This window comes from Nerophis lumbriciformis, linkage group LG03 (assembly GCF_033978685.3).
Source record: "Nerophis lumbriciformis linkage group LG03, RoL_Nlum_v2.1, whole genome shotgun sequence".
Classification (NCBI taxonomy): Eukaryota; Metazoa; Chordata; class Actinopteri; order Syngnathiformes; family Syngnathidae; genus Nerophis; species Nerophis lumbriciformis.
Window position 1 is genome coordinate 38,447,643 of NC_084550.2, and position 20,696 is coordinate 38,468,338.

At 40.7% G+C, this 20,696-nt stretch overlaps 1 protein-coding gene across 2 annotated transcripts in view; it reads right to left on the reverse strand.

Moving 5' to 3' along the window:
• myg1 (myg1 exonuclease) overlaps window positions 1-20,696 on the reverse strand; it is a 102,768-nt gene that overhangs the window by 74,246 nt on the left and 7,826 nt on the right. For both annotated transcript variants that reach the window (XM_061937715.2, XM_061937716.1), the window contains exon 2: window positions 8,097-8,209. In XM_061937715.2, the coding sequence (XP_061793699.1) occupies window positions 8,097-8,209 (113 nt within the window). The remainder of the gene's footprint in view (window positions 1-8,096; window positions 8,210-20,696) is intronic.

The following is a 20,696-nucleotide window of genomic DNA, read 5'->3' on the forward strand; positions in this document are numbered from 1 at the left end:
ACCCACATTGTCTATTGGCCCGAGGCAATGTCGTGGCAGCCCGTGTGCCTCGTGAACACACAGCAGGGAGGGCGATCAATAGAAGAGCACTAATTATTACTAGCCGCCTGCCAGGAAGAGGGAGCCAGTATGTCTTTATCACATGGTCGGGGAGAGTGGAGAAGAAATAAACCAATAGCTAATTATCATCAGAGTGCACTGATGGCCACTCACCTGTGACAAGCTGATGAAAGCTATGATTCTGTAGGGAAATAAGCGGAAATAAAGCCTCTGTTTTACACTACCTGCAATTAGGGAACTGTGGGAGACATGCGAAAGCGTTTCTCAATAATAACACAGCCTTGATGTTGGAAGCGAAAATTATTAAAACCTAACTAGATTTATTCATATAAAAAAAAATTGTCTGTTATGTAAGGGGGAAAACACTTTAATGACGATTGAGTACATGCTTTGTCTTTATTTACGTGACAATATCGCACTTCCTGCCCCTCAGTCAATGTTTGCCGTGTGGGTAAAGTTAAAATAAAGTACCACTGATAGTCACATACACACTAGGTGTGGTGAAATTACCCTCTGCATTTGACCCATCCCCTTGTTCCACCCCCTGGGAGGTGAGGGGAGCAGTGAGCAGCAGCGGTGGCAGCGCTCGGGAATCATCTTGGTGATTTAACCCCCAATTCTAAGCCTTGATGCCAAGTGCCAAGCAAGCCTCTATACCAGCGTTTTCCATTTAGTCATTTCTTGTGGCAGGCCGCTAAAAGAAAATCTTGTGTATATATATATATATATATATATATATATATATTAGGGCTGCAACAACTAATCGATTAAATCGATTATAAAAAACAGTTGGCGATGAACCCCCGCGACCCCAAAGGGAATAAGCGGTAGAAAATGGATGGATGGATGGATGGAATTTAGGCATCAATTCGTTGGATCTATGCTATTTTTTTTAAACCTTTAATTATAAACTACAACATTTCCAAACAGCTGAGAAACAATGATCAAAATAATAGGGGTGTAACGGTACGTGTATTTGTATCGAACCGTTTCGGTACGGGGGTTTCGTTTCGGTGCGGAAGTGTACCGAAGGAGTTTCCACACGGACATATTAAGTAGTGTACTGCAAGTTGTGTAAACAATACCGTATTTTCCGCACTATAAGGCGCACCGGATTATTAGCCGCACCTTCAATGAATGGCATATTTCATAACTTTGTCCACCAATAAGCCGCCCCGGACTATAAGCCGCGCCTACGCTGCGCTAAAGGGAATGTCAAAAAAACAGTCAGATAGGTCAGTCAAACTTTAATAATATATTAAAAACCAGCGTTCTAACAACTCTGTTCACTCCCAAAATGTACGCAAATGTGCAGTCACAAACATAGTAAAATTCAAAATAGTGCAGAGCAATAGCAACATAATGTTGCTCGAACGTTAATGTCACAACACACAAAATAAACATAGCGCTCACTTTCTGAAGTTATTCTTCATTCGTAAATCCTTCGTCTTCGGTGTCCGAAGTGAAAAGTTGGGCAAATTTACGATCCACTGGCAGATGTTGGCGTCGTCTGGCGCTGCCTCCTCGTCTTAGTGAAGGTGTGTTCGCCTTCTGTCATCCATTGTTCCCACGCAGTTAGCAGTCTAGCTTCGAATGCCCTGTTGACACCAATATCTAGCGGCTGGAGGTCTTTTGTCAATCCACCCGGAATGACGGCGAGTATTGAATTAAGCGCGTAAGCGTGTCTCTCAATGTGCTGTTATGAGCTAGCAAATATAACAACTACACTACCCAGCATGCAACGATAGTTACGAGCATGCGCGGTAGCCCTGAGAAGCGTTGTTGTATGCTGGGAGTTAGAATGTGGTTATGAGCACGCTGTGAGTAAACGTTGAGAACTCAGTTAACACGCCTCGTCTGCATTATTTATAATTAGACAGACAACACACTTAATAGGAGCCATTTTGGGGTCTTTACATAAACACACAAATGGAAATGAAACGTCACATATCCCAGCATGCACCGCGCGCTTCTTCGTCATCCACTGTTCCCACGCAGTTAGCAGTCTAGCTTCGAATGCCCTGTTGACACCAATATCTAGCGGCTGGAGGTCTTTTGTCAATCCACCCGGAATGACGGCGAGTATTGAATTAAGCGCGTAAGCGTGTCTCTCAATGTGCTGTTATGAGCTAGCAAATATAACAACTACACTACCCAGCATGCAACGATAGTTACGAGCATGCGCGGTAGCCCTGAGAAGCGTTGTATGCTGGGAGTTAGAATGTGGTTATGAGCACGCTGTGAGTAAACGTTGAGAACTCAGTTAACACGCCTCGTCTGCATTATTTATAATTAGACAGACAACACACTTAATAGGAGCCATTTTGGGGTCTTTACATAAACACACAAATGGAAATGAAACGTCACATATCCCAGCATGCACCGCGCGCTTCTTCTACGGGGAAAAAAGATGGCGGCTGTTTACCGTAGTTGCGAGACCTAAACTTTATGAAAATGAATCTTAATATTTATCCATATATAAAGCGCACCGGGTTATAAGGCGCACTGTCAGCTTTTGAGAAAATTTGTGGTTTTTAGGTGCGCCTTATAGTGCGGAAAATACGGTACTCAAAACGCCGGACATTTGAGGTATTTATGAAACACCGCCCTGACAGCTCCGCGAAAGAGGACATGTCTGGTGAAAAGATGACGTAGGGTCAGTCTATCCTAGCCCGTTAGCTGCTAGCAAGCTAGCAAAAGAGGCCTAGCAGCGATCGGTTTCACCGGACGTGAAACCGATCGCCGCTAGGAGCTAGGTCCTGACCATACGTCCTCTTTCACCGGACATGTCCTCTTTTGCGGGGCTGTCAGGCGGTGTTTCTTAAATGCCTCAAATGTCCGGCATTTCGAGTTAGGGTTGCGCGTATTTTCAATATACGTTCAGGGTTAAGAAGGTTAAAGGGGAACATTATCACAATTTCAGAAGGGTTAAAACCATTAAAAATCAGTTCTCAGTGGCTTATTTTATTTTTCGAAGTTTTTTTTCCAAAGTTTTACCCATCACGCAATATCCCTAAAAAAAGCTTCAAAGTGCCTGACTTTAACCATCGTTATATACACCCGTCCATTTTCCTGTGACATCATATAGTGATGCCAACACAAACAAACATGGCGCATAGAACAGCAAGCTATAGCGACATTAGCTCGGATTCAGACTCGGATTTCAGCGGCTTAAGTGATTCAACAGATTACGCATGTATTGAAACGGATGGTTGTAGTGTGGAGGCAGGTAGCGAAAACGAAATTGAAGAAGAAACTGAAGCTATTGAGCCGTATCGGTTTGAACCGTATGCAAGCAAAACCGACGAAAACGACACGACAGCCAGCGACACGGGAGAAAGCGAGGACGAATTCGGCGATCGCCTTCTAACCAACGATTGGTATGTGTTTGCTTGGTATTAAAGGAAACTAACAACTATGAACTAGGTTTACAGCATATGAAATACATTTGGCAACAACATGCACTTTGAGAGTGCAGACAGCCCAATTTTCATCAATTAATATATTCTGTAGACATACTCTCATCCGCGCTCTTTTCCTGAAAGCTGATCTGTCCAGTTTTGGAGTTGATGTCAGCAGGCCAGGGAAGCTAGGGTCGATATTCTTCTCTTGATCATTTTCGGTGGCATAAGGGACGGTGTGAGCCAAGACATCCAGGGGGTTTAGCTCGCTCGTCTGCGAGAACAAACTGCCGCCATTGCTTGCCGTGCTACCGAGGTCCTTTGTCCCTGAATTGCTCACACACTCCGGCAGATTCAATGGGGGTCTGGCGGCAGATTTCTTTGACTTTATCGTTGGAAATGCATCTGCTTTGAGTGTCGCAGGATATCCACACATTCTTGCCATCTCTGTCGTAGCATAGCTTTCGTCGGTAAAGTGTGCGGAACAAACGTCCAATTTCTTGCCACTTTCGCATCTTTGGGCCACTGGTGCAACTTGAATCCGTTCCTGTTCGTTTTGTTACACCCTCCGACAACACACCGACGAGGCATGATGTCTCCAAGGTACGGAAAACAGTCAAAAAAAAGCAAAATAACAGAGCTGATTTGACTCGGTGTTTGTAATGTGTTTGAGAAAATGGCGGATTGCTTCCCGATGTGACGTCACGTTGTGACGTCATCGATCCGAGAGCGAATAGAAAGGCGTTTAATTCGCCAAAATTCACCCATTTAGAGTTCGGAAATCGGTTAAAAAAATATATGGTCTTTTGTCTGCAACATCAAGGTATATATTGACGCTTACATAGGTCTGGTGATAATGTTCCCCTTTAAAAACACAACAAATTGTGCGTGCAGCAGCATTCGTGAGGGAGGGGGAGAGACAGAGAGAGCGAGAGAGTTGTGATAAACGCGCATGTGTCGTCAGGCTCTGCTTTTTATCGATACATTTATCAGGTTTAATTTTTTAGTATCTATAGCGGGGGTGTCAAAAGTGTGCATTTTTGTAACATTTTCCTTGTTTTATTTGGCAAGTTGAAAGAACATGGCGCCAGTATGCTGGGTTTTTTTCAATAAAATAGTGGAAAGGATAGAAATGTAGTTTGTTTCTTTTATCCGATTATTCATCGATTAATCGAAGTAATAATCCACAGATTAATCGATTATCAAATTAATCGATAGTTGCAGCCCTAATATATATATATAACAGACTCGGACGGGACTTACATGGAACGTAGTCCACAGAGGTCCACGTGTACTCAAAACGGACGTCTGCCAGGCTTGTGCGTGCAAAGCTCCAATTCTATGTCAGCTCACTAGTGCATAGGGCTGGGCGATAAAATGTTATCAATAGATATTGCAAATTACACGTAAACAATTTTAATTCAAAAAATGTGCTCGATAAAACATTCCATATATTTTTTTTCTTTGCCAGAAGAAACAGGAATTGGCGAAGCAAGGTTGGTTGCATGAATAAAGGCACTTGCCAACCAAGCGACGCAGGAAGTAATCACTTATTAGTGGGAATGATCAGGTAACTATCAAGTTTAGTTGCGCCGTCTTGTTGTCTAGCCCTTAATTCATTGCAACTGCATGTAGTGAGAAGAGAAACTAAAAATGAGTGCGGAAGAAAGTGAAAAAATTATCGATAAAACAGAAAAAGTCACCTCCACAGTATGGCATTTGTTGGATTTTTTTAAACTGACCGTAGTCAGACCAAGGCGCTTGTAATCATTAATACCACACCACCTTTGCCGCGCTCGCCCTTGAGCACAGCAGGCACTAAAACTGTAGAAAAATAGTTCTCAGGTTTCTCTATTTTTACATTTTCTCACGTTGCACTATTTCTTTACACTTTACTAAGCATTTCATACATATTCCTTATTTGTGTATGGAGGTATTATTGTAGCAAACTTATTGTATGTCAATCTGTGCGCGTGTGCGGAGGTTAATTTGTGTCTTTATCACGAAAGCTTTTTTTGACACTGAAATTATGTTTTTGCGTTTGAATTTTGTGATCTGAATTTTTTTATATGAAATTACGCTGACAATTTCATTGAAAATACATTTAGTGTTTTAAAATTAAGTTTATAAAAATTCAGTGTTGAAAAATTTGCTGCTTCAAAATGCAAGACTCACTTCCGGTAAATTAAGACAGACGCAATCGATCCTGACTCAGAACTAGCAAATGAGGTGTCAAGTTTAAAGTCACGTGACACAAAACAGCATAAAAAAGCAGTTAACTGGGCTATCTTGGTATAATACAACATAATTAACATTTCAATGCGACCCGCTGGATATTTTCAAACTATAGAAATGATTCCAATGGTTAAAATCTGAACTTTTGAATGACATATCACAACTGTCCCAAACATGACTAATAAGTTAAATCTTTTATTATGATAATGAAATGACAGCAGTCATTTTCAGATTATTTTCAAATTTAAGTGATTTACGATGAAAATAACAAAAAAATGTTGTTTTTCATGAGCTATAAACCAGTGTATCCGGGTGGGGGTCCTACTTTGGAAATACTTTGTACCCCTTTCAGAGATCTCATTTAATTCCCCTTAAAACATTCTCATGTTGCACAATGAAATGTAAGCATGGGATAGAGTGTACATTCCTGTAACTTTCTGTCTGTAAAATATATATTTTAATGAGCATTTCTGTAATCTACTAACAGCACTTCATCTGATTGAGGAATCATATCATCACTTTACATGTAGTGTTGATGTTGTCCGACTTTTTGTGTGGCCCTAAACGTATCAGTGGCTGATACGACAGACGACAAAGAGTTGGTTTCGGCCCAGTTTGTACGCCACAAAATGGCCAGTTTTGCTGAATGGACGTTTTTTTACTAATGTTTTTGTTGTGAGTACGGCCGAAAATAAAACGTTTTTGCTCAGTAAAAGTAATCGAGGGAATTGCTGTCTAATTAAAGCATCTCGAAAGACATCAAAATGAACAGTGTTAACAATCATTGTTTCATCTGTTAGGGCCACTTGTCGTCACCTGTTATTCACAGTCACATTGCAATATCCTACAGAACAAATAGTTGTTTATTTTGTTTACAGTTCAGACTAGATTTTTTTTTGTGCGCGGCATAGATTTGCTGTGCGCAGAGGGCGCGTCAGCAGTGCGCAATTGCGCAGGCGCGCACCTTAGAGGAAACATTGGACATAACTAAATATCTCCACCATGCCTTGTTTTTCAAATTTGGGGACAGATGGGGATCCCAAATACACAAAAACAGGTACCAACAAGTAAGAAAGTAGGTTGTGCATTATAGGATCCCAACTTAAGAGGTGTTTTGAGATAAGAAAAAAAAAAAGCCTTGAAAATATGCAGGGTTCGTACACCTTTTCCATGCCAAATTCAAGCACTTTTTAAGGACTTTCAAGATCAATTTTCCAGTTTTTCCAGTACCCTTCAAAAGGTGAAAACCAGTGTGAATCAATCCATAGCCTTGTTGTTTGAGGTCACCAAATGCTATCTATAGGAAAAATACGGAAAATCGGCTATAACCTAAGCCTAATTTGCAGCAGGCTACACGTGGATTTGGTCCACGTTTTATCCAAAGTTTGTATTTGTCATTTTCCATCCAATGTTCATTAACCCGACAACCTCCCGGCATGATGGACCGATGCACCACTGTCCTCTTGGGGGCGACACAGAGCCACATGACAACAAACTAACGTAAGGGCTTGTGCAAAGCCAACAAATCAAGCGTGTAGCTTTAATTTTTAAGGAAACTTATTTTATTTTTTTCCATTTTATAATTATCCTATTGAGTCAGACTGCCGAGAAATATGAACATTTCCAAGCACTTCACCCAAAATTCAAGCATTTTTCAAACCTTGAAAACACAACATTAAAATCCAAGCATTTTCAAGGTTTTTAAGCGACCGTACAAACCCTGATTATAAGAAAAGTCAAATATAATCTCCAATCTTTTAAAAAAAACAAAAACATTTAGCTTTGCTCAATTCTTCAGCAATACAAAAACACAAAAGAACACAATGTGAAATAAAGTGCCCTGGTTTAAGAAGACATGTTTAAAGGTCAGCAGCAACATGGAAATAATTTACCTTTAACAATGGTGCTTTCATTGGTGAACATTATTATAGGACATACACACAAAGATGTTAGCCAGGCACACCAACATGCCAACTGCTTCATGATGCTGTGTGACAGGCTGTGTTCTGAAAATTACTTTAAAAAAATCATTAATTATAGTTACTCGTTACTTTACTAAAAATGTGACTGAATTACTAATGGAATTACTCTTCAATAAATATAAAAAAAATGCAAATAGAAACAATCGCAATTTTGAAGAGAAAAATCACAATTAATTTTTATTCTTAAAATCATGCAGCCCTTATTCTCACCTATTCTGGTTTATATGGTCTTAGCCCTTCATCTGAACACCATATTTATCTTTGACAGCGCATACATCTCAGTCCCAATACTTGGAACCGTAAACAATTTAGAAACTGTACATCAACTCCTCTGACAAGGCTTCTCCCAACTGACTAATAACCTGGAACCATAGCTGCGATGTCACCCTCTAGCTGGTCGTACATCACTGAGGCATACCTCTGATGGTGATCATAGCGATGCCTCTTTGGGTCAAACTCTCCTCCCACATCTACAACAATGTCACAGTCCGCCAGCAGTGTCGGGTCCCTGGTCCGTACAATCTCTGCATCCTGTGCAACAAATGGAAAGGAAGGTAGAATTACCGAGCAGACGGTGTTCAAAAATGACAAAATGATATCTAAATGATCCAAATGTCCTATTTTGGGTTGCCAAGCCGTCTCAATCTAGGAGGCATCTGGAATCAAATGAATCAATTCACAGTTGAATGTGGAGGCCTAAATGGTCACAAAGGAGGCAGAGTTTTACTAAGCCAAATCATCCATCCATTTTCTACCTCTTATTCCCTTCGGGTTCACGGGGGGCACTGGAGCCTATCTCAGCTACAATCGAATCAATCATTAGGAAACCTTGTAGGCTCATTGGACACTGTATTAGGCACGCCTGCTAACAAACAGACTATGAACAATTCAGCTAGTTTTGATTGACACTGTCAGGGAGGTGTTATTTTACCAACATCAGGGTTGTAGAGTTCAAGTATTTCTCGCATGTGTGTCTAAAAATAGATTGTGCAACTAGAAAAAATAAAAAGGAAGCGCTCGTGAGAGTACGGATTTCAGCCCTTTCATTTGAATTTTTGCTCTAAAAATATATCCATAAAAAATGGATCAAACAAGAGTAAGTGTACAATATATACAAAAATAATAGAATTATAGTTTTGAACCATAACATAAGGTGTTTCAGAATCATTATTCAACAGGAAATAAGCAACAATTAACATAGAAACCAGAACATTGCAGGTCATAATTGTCATTTGTGTGAATTTTATTTGCTAATTGTATTAATTTAGACCAAGGGTGTCTAAACTACGGCCCGTCAGCGTTGTCAGTCTGGCCCTTGAGACGTCTCAAGTTAGATTTGAAGACTTGCCCACGGGGTGTCCCGAGTTAAATTTCACTAACTGTTCTATCACTGTGGACAACATTAGTAATGCTAGTCAATAACCATGGGCTTTATATTACGTTATAAGCAAAACATCAATTTATATGTCCTAATTCAAACAACAATTCCTGCTAATGGTGCAAATACACCATAACCATCACGAAAAGCTAACAGACATGTGGCAAACAACACACAATCCGCCCACTGAGCTATGTGGGCATTATATATATAAAAAAAAAAAAAGTAAATGCACCATACACAATTTAATATTACACCTATTTAAATCCACTACAAAGCATTGGTTAGGGATGGGAATCTAAAACCAGTGCATCGCTTGCCATTTATTCAAACGGTTATCTTATTAATCCTTCCAGGTGGGAATGGCGGAGCCCGGGCACAACAAACGCTCTAAAGTTCGAGAAAAGAATGCAACAGCACGACTTTTAATAATGTTAAGTATGAACGGTAAAATTCTGAACGGTTAGTAATACCGTTTCAATTTTTAATGACCGAAAAACCGTCATTTATTAATGCATTTTAGGCAACAACGCTTACTTCCTGGAAACAAAGTCACAGCAATGCTGGCACATGCGTACTAGCGTCGTTTGGCTTGAATATCATGGCGGAACAAACTACACTGACTTTGCTCCGGAGATTTCCCCTCGGAGTAAACAGAGCCAAGAGCTTGGTTTAACTTCATTTTCCCCTCGCTTCATTTTAGTGGAGTCTCGGCGAGCATTTAAGAGTGCGCTGCTGTGTTTAGAAGGAGACAGGTGTGGACTATATTGGAGACAGACGCATCTGTCCCACACTAAAAGTATACATACGAGGGCTGCAACTAACGATTATCTTGATCGTCGATTATGATACTCGAAACCGATTTTCCCGGTTGTTCGATAAGAAAAGAACCGAGTCCTCGGACTCGAATCCCTTTTTGAGAACCGGTACCCGTTATCGAGACCATTATAGTAAAGAAAAAGAGTTGGTTCTTTATTCGAATCCCTGGGAACGAATCCCGTCCCGACCAGAAATGTCCCGTGGGACATCACAAGAAATGACGTCACGTAGCTCAGTCATTAGGCGCAGATTGGGAAATCAGGAAAAACAATGGACCGGAAAAAGCGCTCCAAGGTGTAATAAAGTTCAAAACAAAAGGTATAATCCAATGAGATTTGAGCAGGCTACAAACACATGACGAACACTTTTACGACCAACCGGAAACATAGCAACCAGGCTAGCAACGCACCTCCTTTACGGCAGCTGTCGCAACGTTCTTAAAGCAACCGAAGCACATATATATATGTATATATATATATGTATATATATATATATAAATATAAACACACAACATATATGACATGATCTCCCTTTTTTAACTTTTGTTTTTCTTTCTTTGTAAGCAAAACAAAATCACACTGTATATGTGTTGTCTGTCTAATTATAAATAATGCAGACGAGGCGTGTTGGCTGAGTTCTTGACGTTTACTTTCACAGCGTGCTCATAACCTCATTCTTAGCTGCCGTGTAACGACATGAAACAACACTTTTCGGGGCTACCGCGCATGCTCGTCACTCCCGTTGCATGCTGGGTAGTGTAGTTGTTATATTCCCTAGCTCATAACATCACATCTTTCCCCCTATAAAGAAATTATGTTAACTCAATAAAGTGTATTTCTTTTTTTAGCTTTAACTTTTCATTTTTTAGCATTGTAACCACATTTGCAAACAACTTTTCTCTTCATAGAATTTTCTTTCAATAAAGAAATAAAGTGCAAAAATGTCAAAGCATCATAACAAACAGTTATGTCAAATAGCAGCAGAAGTGCACTTTTTGGAGAGCTGTATTATTTTCAGTTTTGTGCCCAAGGGACTGATTTTATTAAACAGTATATTATTATTTATACACCTATAGTGATCACAGAGGCAGGTTGTTTTTGTGTTACTATGTATATTTGTTTTTCTGAAAAATCCCACTTAATATACTTTGGGTAACAACAGTCAATATTTATTTATTTTATTTTATTTTTTTAGGGGGGTAACAGTCAATATTTTTTATTTATTTATTAGATTTTATTTTTTTCTTATATAATACAAGTGAGCTTTTGTTAAACCAAATATTGTGTTTTTTTCCATATACAACAACCGATCTGGACTTCATAAGAGAATCGATAAGGAATCGGTTCGATAGGAGGATTCGATAATAGGCTCGAACTCGATAATTCATTATCAAACATCATCCCTAGTCAGCGATTATCTTAACGATTAGTCGACTAATCGGATAATAAAGCGTACACATTTAATGGCTGTAATTTTTCCATGGATTTCTGAATGCAGCGAAAGTTATTTTAGGCATGTGCTTACTAACAACAAAGATGACTAATTCATTCATAAATATTTATTCATATTGTGACTGTGCTGCTTATTCAGCTGTTTAAAATTTTTAAATGACTAAAAAAATGTCCATTTGAAAGAAAAGAAAGACTAAGTGCTAAAAAAAAATAAAAATAAAAAAAAATTACTTTGTATATGTATGTAAAAACAGTTAAAATTGCAGCAATGAAAAAAAAAAAAAAAATCTAACTTCTTCAAAAAGAAAATCATTTTGTTATGTGTAAAAAGCTGCACACTGGTATATTGACTATTGATTAACTATTGGCACTTTTAGCACTCTAATAGATTCAATGTGTAGAATTATATCTTTGATTAATTCTTAAAATGTTAGCTATTTAATAGATTGTATGTTTATTCTTCTGATACCTCTGCATTGGTGTCTGTCTGTCTGTCTGTCTGTCAGGCAGACAGACAGGTAGACAGGCAGACAGTCTACCTGTCTGTCTGCCTGTCTGTCTGCACGAGCGCGCGGTCGGAGTTTGTTAAAGTGCCTTATTTTTTGGCAATGCTGCTTTAAAACGTAGTTGAATTGATGTAGAGAAAGTTTAGCTGGCTGACTTTAGCTAAAATTATAGTTTTTTTTTAACAAAACTTCATCTCACTCTTGTTAGCGAGCTAGCAAGGTAGAAGCTAACCGTAGTCTTGCCGAGGCTGTGTCCTCATCCTACCTCCAAAATGCTTGCGTATCACAGGTATACTGCCCTAAAAACAAGGTCCGCTTTGCAAAAGCAGCAAGGTATTCATGTTTTAAACAAGAATAAGAGGAAATATTCTCACACTTTACATGTTATCACTGGCGATGTTTTAGCGGCTGCAGCTGCAGAGGCTCGTGGCAAATATATATCTGCACCTTATTGCTCTTTTATCCTGCACTACTGCGAGCTAACGCAACAAAATTTCGTTCTTACCTGTACTGTAAAGTTCAAATTTGAATGACAATAAAAGGAAGTCTCTCTCTCTCTAGCGAGTGACCCACTTCCGGCCAGAAAAACACGAGTGATGACATCACGACTAATGTCGACGACAAATTAGGGCTGGGCGATAAATCGATATATCGCGGGTTTGTCTCTGTGCGATATAGAAAATTACTATATCGTGATATTCGAGTATACGTCCTCACGCAGTTGCTTTTAGCTGCGGGCATTACACTAGAGGCGTTTCTAACTCTTTCTTGTCTCTGCTTCTCACAGAGAGTTAAAAGAAGCGCACCTTATGTCACATACTGCAACGTCACACGCCCTCGCTGAGCAGAGAGGTAGCGACACGGGTAACGTTAGCTGTGGTGCTAACGGAGCGGTGCGAGTGGTAATACGAGAGAAAGAAGGTGCGAATCTGGTAACAAATGAAGGAAGAATTCATTCCCAAGAAAAACAGCACGGGGTCCATCGTCTGGCGGTGGTTTGGCTTCAAGTGGGAATATGTTTTACAAGTATGCGGCAAAAGCGTTGCTACAAAAAGTAGCAGCACTGCTAATGTGCAGCACCAGTTGAAAAGTCACCCGCTAGAGAATGAAGAGTGCTTGAAACTCCGCATGTCAACATCTCCGGCCGGTGCCACAGCCAACAAAATGCCCGAGCAACCATTTCCACATGTACACCGTATAATAAAAATAGTCTAAAACAGAAGGATATCATCCGCAGGAACCTACCACATAGCGAAGGACATACACTGTTTGATTTCCTATTATGCAGCTCATTTTTATTTGACACTTATTGAAATATCTTCTGTGACATCGTGCACAAAAGTGCACTTTATTTGTTTTAAACTATTGTAGTGGCGTTCTGTACAAAAAGTGCACTTTAATTTAGTGTTGCTTTGATATGTCATCTTAGTGCAGTGTTTCCCACACATTCATTTATTTGTGGCGGCCCGCCACGAAAGAATTACGTCCGCCACAAATGGATTTTTCGGCTTTTGACTCGGTCGACCGCTCATAAAAGCAATGGGACTGTCTGTGAATGTTGCTTGTAGTTACACCTCAGGTGCAGTAGGTGGCGGTAGCCTACTATGCACTATGCAATAGCACTTAATTCACCTGGTGGGCCAGAAGAAGAAGAAGAAGAAGAAGAAGAAGAAGAAGAGTGACGGACGGACAGAATCAAAATACTCGCCGGCTACTTTTCATAATGATGGCGCTTCCTACGTTTCTACCTCAAACGTCCAAGAGCTGCTGAAAGCCTTGATCCAGGATGCCATGGGGAAAAAAACTTAAATGGTGCCTTTTGGCGACAGTTAGCAGCTTGGTGGCTCATAGTCGGCTAGCTAACGCTTGCTAGCGTGGTAGCATTGCTTCATTTTTACAGGTGTTATAGGTAGATAGTAGTGATGGGTCCGGCAACACCGATGCATCGGCGCATGCGTCGAGCTCATAGAGCGAAACCCTGTGTCGGTGCGCGTACCGCTTTTAGAAAGTCACGTGACCGATCATGAGCTGTTTTGGTCAAGTGACCGATACGCGAACTGTGAGCGGGTCTTTTCTACAGCCGGAGAAATAATAACTAAGAAGAGAAAGCGTCTAAAATTGAATACGTTGGAAAAACTGTTTTTCTTTTAATAAAAATGTGTAAAAATAAATAAATAATAATTTCCAGGTCCACAAGCATCCTCATTCACAACACGTTCTCTTAGATTTCCATGTTATGATACATGTTCACATTATTTATTGACTATCTAAAAAAGACAAAAAATATATTTTTATTTAAATGAAGTTATGAAATAATCCTAAATGAAATACAATGACTTGGTTTATATTATTGTATATACTAGGTCAGTGGTTCTCAACCTTTTTTCAGCAATGTACCCCATGTGATTTTTTTTTTAAATTCAAGTACCCCCTAATCAGAGCAAAGCATTTTTGGTTGAAAAAAAAAGATAAAGAAGTAAAATACAGCACTATGTCATCAGTTTCTGATTTATTAAATTGTATAACAGTGCAAAATATTGCTCATTTGTAGTGGTCTTTCTTGAACTATTTGGAAAAAAAAGATATAAAAATAACTAAAAACTTGTTGAAAAATAAACAAGTGATTCAATTATAAATAAAGATTTCTACACCTAGAAGTAATAATCAACTTAAAGTGCCCTCTTTGGGGATTGTATTAGAGATCCATCTGGATTCATCAACTTAATTCTAAACATTTCTTCACAAAAAAAAAAAATATTTAACATCAATATTTATGGAACATGTCCACAAAAAAATCTAGCTGTCAACACTGAATATTGCATAGTTACATTTCTTTTCACAGTTCTTTTTGACAGACATTTTAGTGACAAACCTGAGCTTGTGCTTCACTGAGTTTATGAACTTACATTCATATTTTGTTGAAGTATTATTCAATAAATATATTTATAAAGGATTTTTGAATTGTTGCTATTTTTAGAATACCGGTATTTAAAAAAAATCTCACGTACCCCTTGGCATACCTTCAAGTACCCCCAGGGGTTCGCGTACCCCCATTTGAGAACCACTGTACTAGGTCATAAAATCAGTGTCAGTTGAGTCGGTCCATAGGTTGCCTGTAGGGATTTTTAATGTCCAGCAGATGTCATTATTTAGTGACACAGTATCGACACAGTATCAATACAGTTTTGCAATGTGTCAAAACGCTTCATGACGCCTCATCAACCCATCACTAGTAGATAGGTTATAGCTGCATCGCTCGCGGCTCGTCATATATTTAACGTTAATCCGTGATTTCACCGAGCGTTTCACTGACGGTGAGCAGCCTGACGCTGCTTCATTAACACCGCCGCTGCTTGACTCGTGGCCCGGGGCAGACGCTCGTAGTAACAGTCACGTGTTACAATACCGACGAGCTAACGTGTCCAGGTTATAACCATGTTGTCAATAAACACACGTGGACTGAAGCTAAATTGTCCACGGTCCACTGCAGCATGTGAATGCGATGAAAATAATAAAATCTGAGCCAACCAGCTGTTAAAATGTTGTCCAGGTTAATGTTTTGGCCATTAAAGACCATTCATTTCAAGATTTCAACTGTGATTGGGCTTTAAACAGGTGGCTGACCTGTTCAGATGAGTGTAACTGCTACTGGTCAAATAATGTGAAATAGCATTTAATTTTACATGTATGCAATGCCATTTAAATGCAATTATAGATAATAATAATAATAATAATAATAAATACTGTGTAGTGTTGTAAATAGTCAACGGGAAGGATTCTATTAAGATATAAGCCATGAGCACTACACAGCCAGAAAAAAACCTAGGCAGGACAAGTACAAATATTGGGGCAAGTAGATTTGAGAAGTCAGGCAAGTAGAAAAAAACCTTAACGTTGAACCCTGCATGTGTTGAGCTGCTGCCGCTTAAGGTTAGACGGCACTGTACATAGAGCGGTTCTGCTCGTTAGTAATAAATTCTAATGTTGGATGTTCACTCCTTCACACAGATGAGTATAGAAAAATATTTTCAACGGCCGAAAAGGGCTCGACTTGGAGAGGAGGTAGGCCTACAGTTCGGACCACAGGTGCGACCTGTTCAGCAGCAGCAGCAGGAGGAGGAGGAGGAGGAGGTTGACTGACTGTGGCAGGACACCTCTGCCTCTGTTTCACTTCATGTTGCTGGTAAATATGGTTGTAGTAGTAGGCTAAAGTTAAATTATTTAGTATTCACTAATTAAAGGGGCAGAGCTTTAAGAGACATTTTAGCTTTTATATTTTATAAGATATATTTTTTGTAAGAACCACAATTAATAAATATATTTCAGTGAATCACTAATTGTTCAAATCTGTATATAAATATGTACATAAAATGTTGTAATTATATTCCAACTCCGCGTTCTTCTTGGTCATCGCCGCTGCCCCGACCCCCCCCCCCGCCCACCCGCCCACCCGCCGACCACACCACCACAAATAGATGCCTGTCCTGTGGGAAACACTGTAGTGACATCATGCACAAAAGTGCACTAATAGCTTGTTTTAAAATGTCTCTGACAATCTTGCACTTTCTGTTTTGAAATGACATGAATGTTTGTGCCACTGCTTAATAACTGTTTAATAAATACACTTTTAGTTGTGATTTCCCTCTCTGCATGAAAGTTTAAAAGTAGCATATATTAATGCAGTATGAAGAAGAATGTTTTAATGTAGACACATAGAATCATCATACTGCTGTGATTATATGCATCAAGTGTTCATTCAAGGCTAAGGCAAAATATCGAGATATATATCGTGTATCGTGACATGGCCTAAAAATGTAGAGATATTAATAAAAGGCCATATCGACCAGCCCGAAGACAAATTTTATTGTCGACATTGTCAACTAATCGTTGAGGCCCCAATACATACATACATACACACTAGTGATGGGTCCGACAACACCGATGCATCGGCGCATGCGTCGAGCTCATAGAGCAAAACCCTGTGTCGGTGCACGTACCGCTTTTAGAAAGTCACGTGACCGATACGCGAGCTGTGTCAAACTGACGCCTGCGCGCCAAACTGTGTTTATAAGGAAGCGCATCTGTCAACGAGACGCTGCTGCCAACTGAATCACTGCACTTCTGTCGTTGGTCATTTGTAATTTATCGTCGTCGGAGATCATGGAGCAGTCTCAGGCAAAAGAAAGATTTCCGCCGTGTGGGAATATTTTAAGCATATATCGGGAAAAAAAGGTATTTGTGTTAATTTCCTTGTCGCTTCATCCTGTTCTCTCAAAGTTTCCACTTGATCTATTAGAATTCAAAATCTCTTCAAAATGATTCTTAGTTTACTATTCATATTTTATAGAGGTTAAATGTTGCATTTGTACGACAGAATTGTCGTACATTAACAAATCCACCTCCTCAATGCTGAGGCATTCTCGGGCCAGGCATGAAAATGAAGTTCCAGAGACACCCAGGATAAAAAAAATTTAAAAAAAATTCCCAGTCCACAAGCATCCTCATTCATAGGGGTCGGCAACCCAAAATGTTGAAAGAGCCATATTGGACCAAAAATACAAAAACAAATCTGTCTGGAGCCGCAAAAAATTAAAAGCCATATTACATACAGATAGTGTGTCATCCATCCATCCATCTTCTTCCGCTTATCCGAAGTCGAGTCGCGTGAGAAGCAGCCTAAGCAGGGAAGCCCAGACTTCCCTCTCCCCGGCCACTTCGTCCAGCTCCTCCCGGGGGATCCCGAGGCGTTCCCAGGCCAGCCGGGAGACATAGTCTTCCCAACATGTCCTGGGTCTTCCCCGTGGTCTCCTACCGGTCGGACGTGCCCTAAACACCTCCCGAGGGAGGCGATCGGGTGGCATCCTGACCAGATGCCCGAACCACCTCATGTGGCTCCTCTCGATGTGGAGGAGCAGCGGCTTTACTTTGAGCTCCCCCCGGATGACAGAGCTTCTCACCCTATCTCTAAGGGAGAGCCCTGCCACCCGGCGGAGGAAACTCATTTCGGCCGCTTGTACCCGTGATCTTGTCCTTTCGGTCATAACCCAAAGCTCATGACCATAGGTGAGGATGGGAACGTAGATCGACCGGTAAATTGAGAGCTTTGCCTTCCGGCTCAGCTCCTTCTTCACCACAACGGATCGATACAGCGTCCGCATTACTGAAGATGCCGCACCGATCCGCCTGTCGATCTCACGATCCACTCTTCCCTCACTCGTGAACAAGACTCCGAGGTACTTGAACTCCTCCACTTGGGGCAGGGTCTCCTCCCCAACCCGAAGATGGCATTCCACCCTTTTCCGGGCGAGAACCATGGACTCAGACTTGGAGGTGCTGATTCTCATCCCAGTCGCTTCACACTCGGCTGCGAACCGATCCAGCGAGAGCTGAAGATCCTGGCCAGATGAAGCCATCAGGACCACATCATCTGCAAAAAGCAGAGACCTAAGCCTGCAGCCACCAAACCAGATCCCCTCAACGCCTTGACTGCGCCTAGAAATTCTGTCCATAAAAGTTATGAACAGAATCGGTGACAAAGGGCAGCCTTGGCGGAGTCCAACCCTCACTGGAAACGTGTCCGACTTACTGCCGGACCAAGCTCTGACACTGATCATACAGGGAGCGGACCGCCAAAATCAGACAGTCCGATACCCCATACTCTCTGAGCACTCCCCACAGGACTTCCCGAGGGACACGGTCAAATGCCTTCTCCAAGTCCACAAAACACATGCAGACTGGTAGGGCAAACTCCCATGCACCCTCAAGGACCCTGCCGAGCTTCCTCATAGTGTATAGTGATAGTGTGTCATGAGATATAAATTGAATTAAGAGGACTTAAAGGAAACTAAATGACCTAAAATATAGCTACAAATGAGGCATAATGATGAAATATGTACATATAGCTAGCCTACATAGCATTTTAGCATCGATTAGCTTGCAGTCATGCAGTGACCAAATATGTCTGATTAGCACTCCACACAAGTCAATAACATCAACAATCTCACCTTTCATGCACAACGTTAAAAGTTTGGTGGACAAAATGAGACAGAAAAAGAAGTGGCATAAAACACGTCCTAGAAAGTCAGAGAAAGTTATACATGTAAACAAACTACGGTGAGTTCAAGGACCGCCAAAATTAGTAGGACAAAACGGCGCTCGCCAAATACTCGAATCAGTGAAGCATGTTTAATATAAACAGTGTGCTTTGTAACAATTAGGGAGGCTTGTGTCATGTTGTCCTCCTACAGAAACCATATTAAAACAAAAAATAGATTTTTTTCCCCCTCATCTTTTTCCATTTTTCATACATTTTTTAAAAAGCTCCAGAGAGCCACTCGGGCGGCGCTAAAGAGCCGCATGCGGCTCTAAAGCCGCGGGTTGCCGACCCCTGCTCATTCACAACACGTTCTCTTAGATTTCCATGTTATGATACATGTTCACATTATTTATTGACTGTATCTAAAAAAGATACAAATATATTTTTATTCAAATGAAGATGTGAAATAATCCTAAATGAAATACAATGACTTGGTTTATATTATTGTATATACTAGGTCATAAAATCAGTGTCAGTTGAGTCGGTCCATGGGTTGCCTGTAGGGATTTTTAATGTCCAGCAGATGTCAGTATTTACTGACACAGTATCGACACAGTATTAATACAGTTTTGCAATGTGTCGAAACGTTTCATGATGCCTCATCAACCCATCACTAATACACACACACACACACACATATATAGTTGCTTTAGATGTAGTCTGCTTGTGGCCCCTGGCCCCCAAGTCAAAAATTGTTGACACAGCTAATTTGGACCATGTAGAAATAACAGAATCATATTCGCCGAGGGAAAACTACTACATTTGGACTCGACGTCTCGGTCCAGAGTATATAAAGTCACCAAAAAGGAATGGACAATGAAGGTGAAGGCAAAATAGTGAGGAGTGTCCTGACCAGATATCTAGATACCTAGTTTGATTGATGTAAAATGTTCTTTATAACATTGTTTACGCGTCTAATAAAAATTTGATTAATTTATGATGGCTCAGGTGTGATTCACTACAATAGGGCCCCCCAGCACACTGGATTCCAGTTAATTGAAATACCACAACACTGGATATTGTCCAGATAAGTTAAATTTGAGAACTTGCACACAAAGCAACACTGGAGGTGACTATGACATGCGCATTTTCCACGCATGCGTATTAGGCCGCGTTGCGTCGGCTGACGGAGGAGGGGGGGCTTTGTTGTGTGTGGACACGGATAAGGTTAGGTGGGATTTACCCTGGATAACCTTATTCGGCCTCACAATACGAAGGCCCTGAGTTATCCTGAGTTCAATCACGGGCTCGGGATCTTTCTGTGTGGAGTTTGCATGTTCTCCCCGTTACTGCGTGGGTTCCCTCCGGGTACTCCGGCTTCCTCCCGCCTCCAAAGACATGCACCTGGAGATAGGTTGATAGGCAACACTAAATTGGCCCTAGTGTGTGAATGTGAGTGTGAATGTTGTCTGTCTATCTGTGTTGGCCCTGTGATGAGGTGGCAACTTGTCCAGGGTGTACCCCGCCTTCCGCCCGAATGCAGCTGAGATAGGCTCCAGCACCCCCCGCGACTCCAAAAGGGACAAGCGGTAGAAAATGGATGGATGGAACATAAAAGAGTAGCCTACATGCACATGTTTGTTTGTTTGTTTTTATTGATTGCGCAAACATTCAACCATGCAATTATACATTGACCCTTTGAAACACAATTAGGTGGTAAGCTATACCTGCTGGACCCAGAGGTTTCAGCATTTAATGTATTTCTCAATTAAATATTTAATTGAGGATTGTTTTCCCCAGGTAAAAAAAAAATACTAACCAGCCTGTG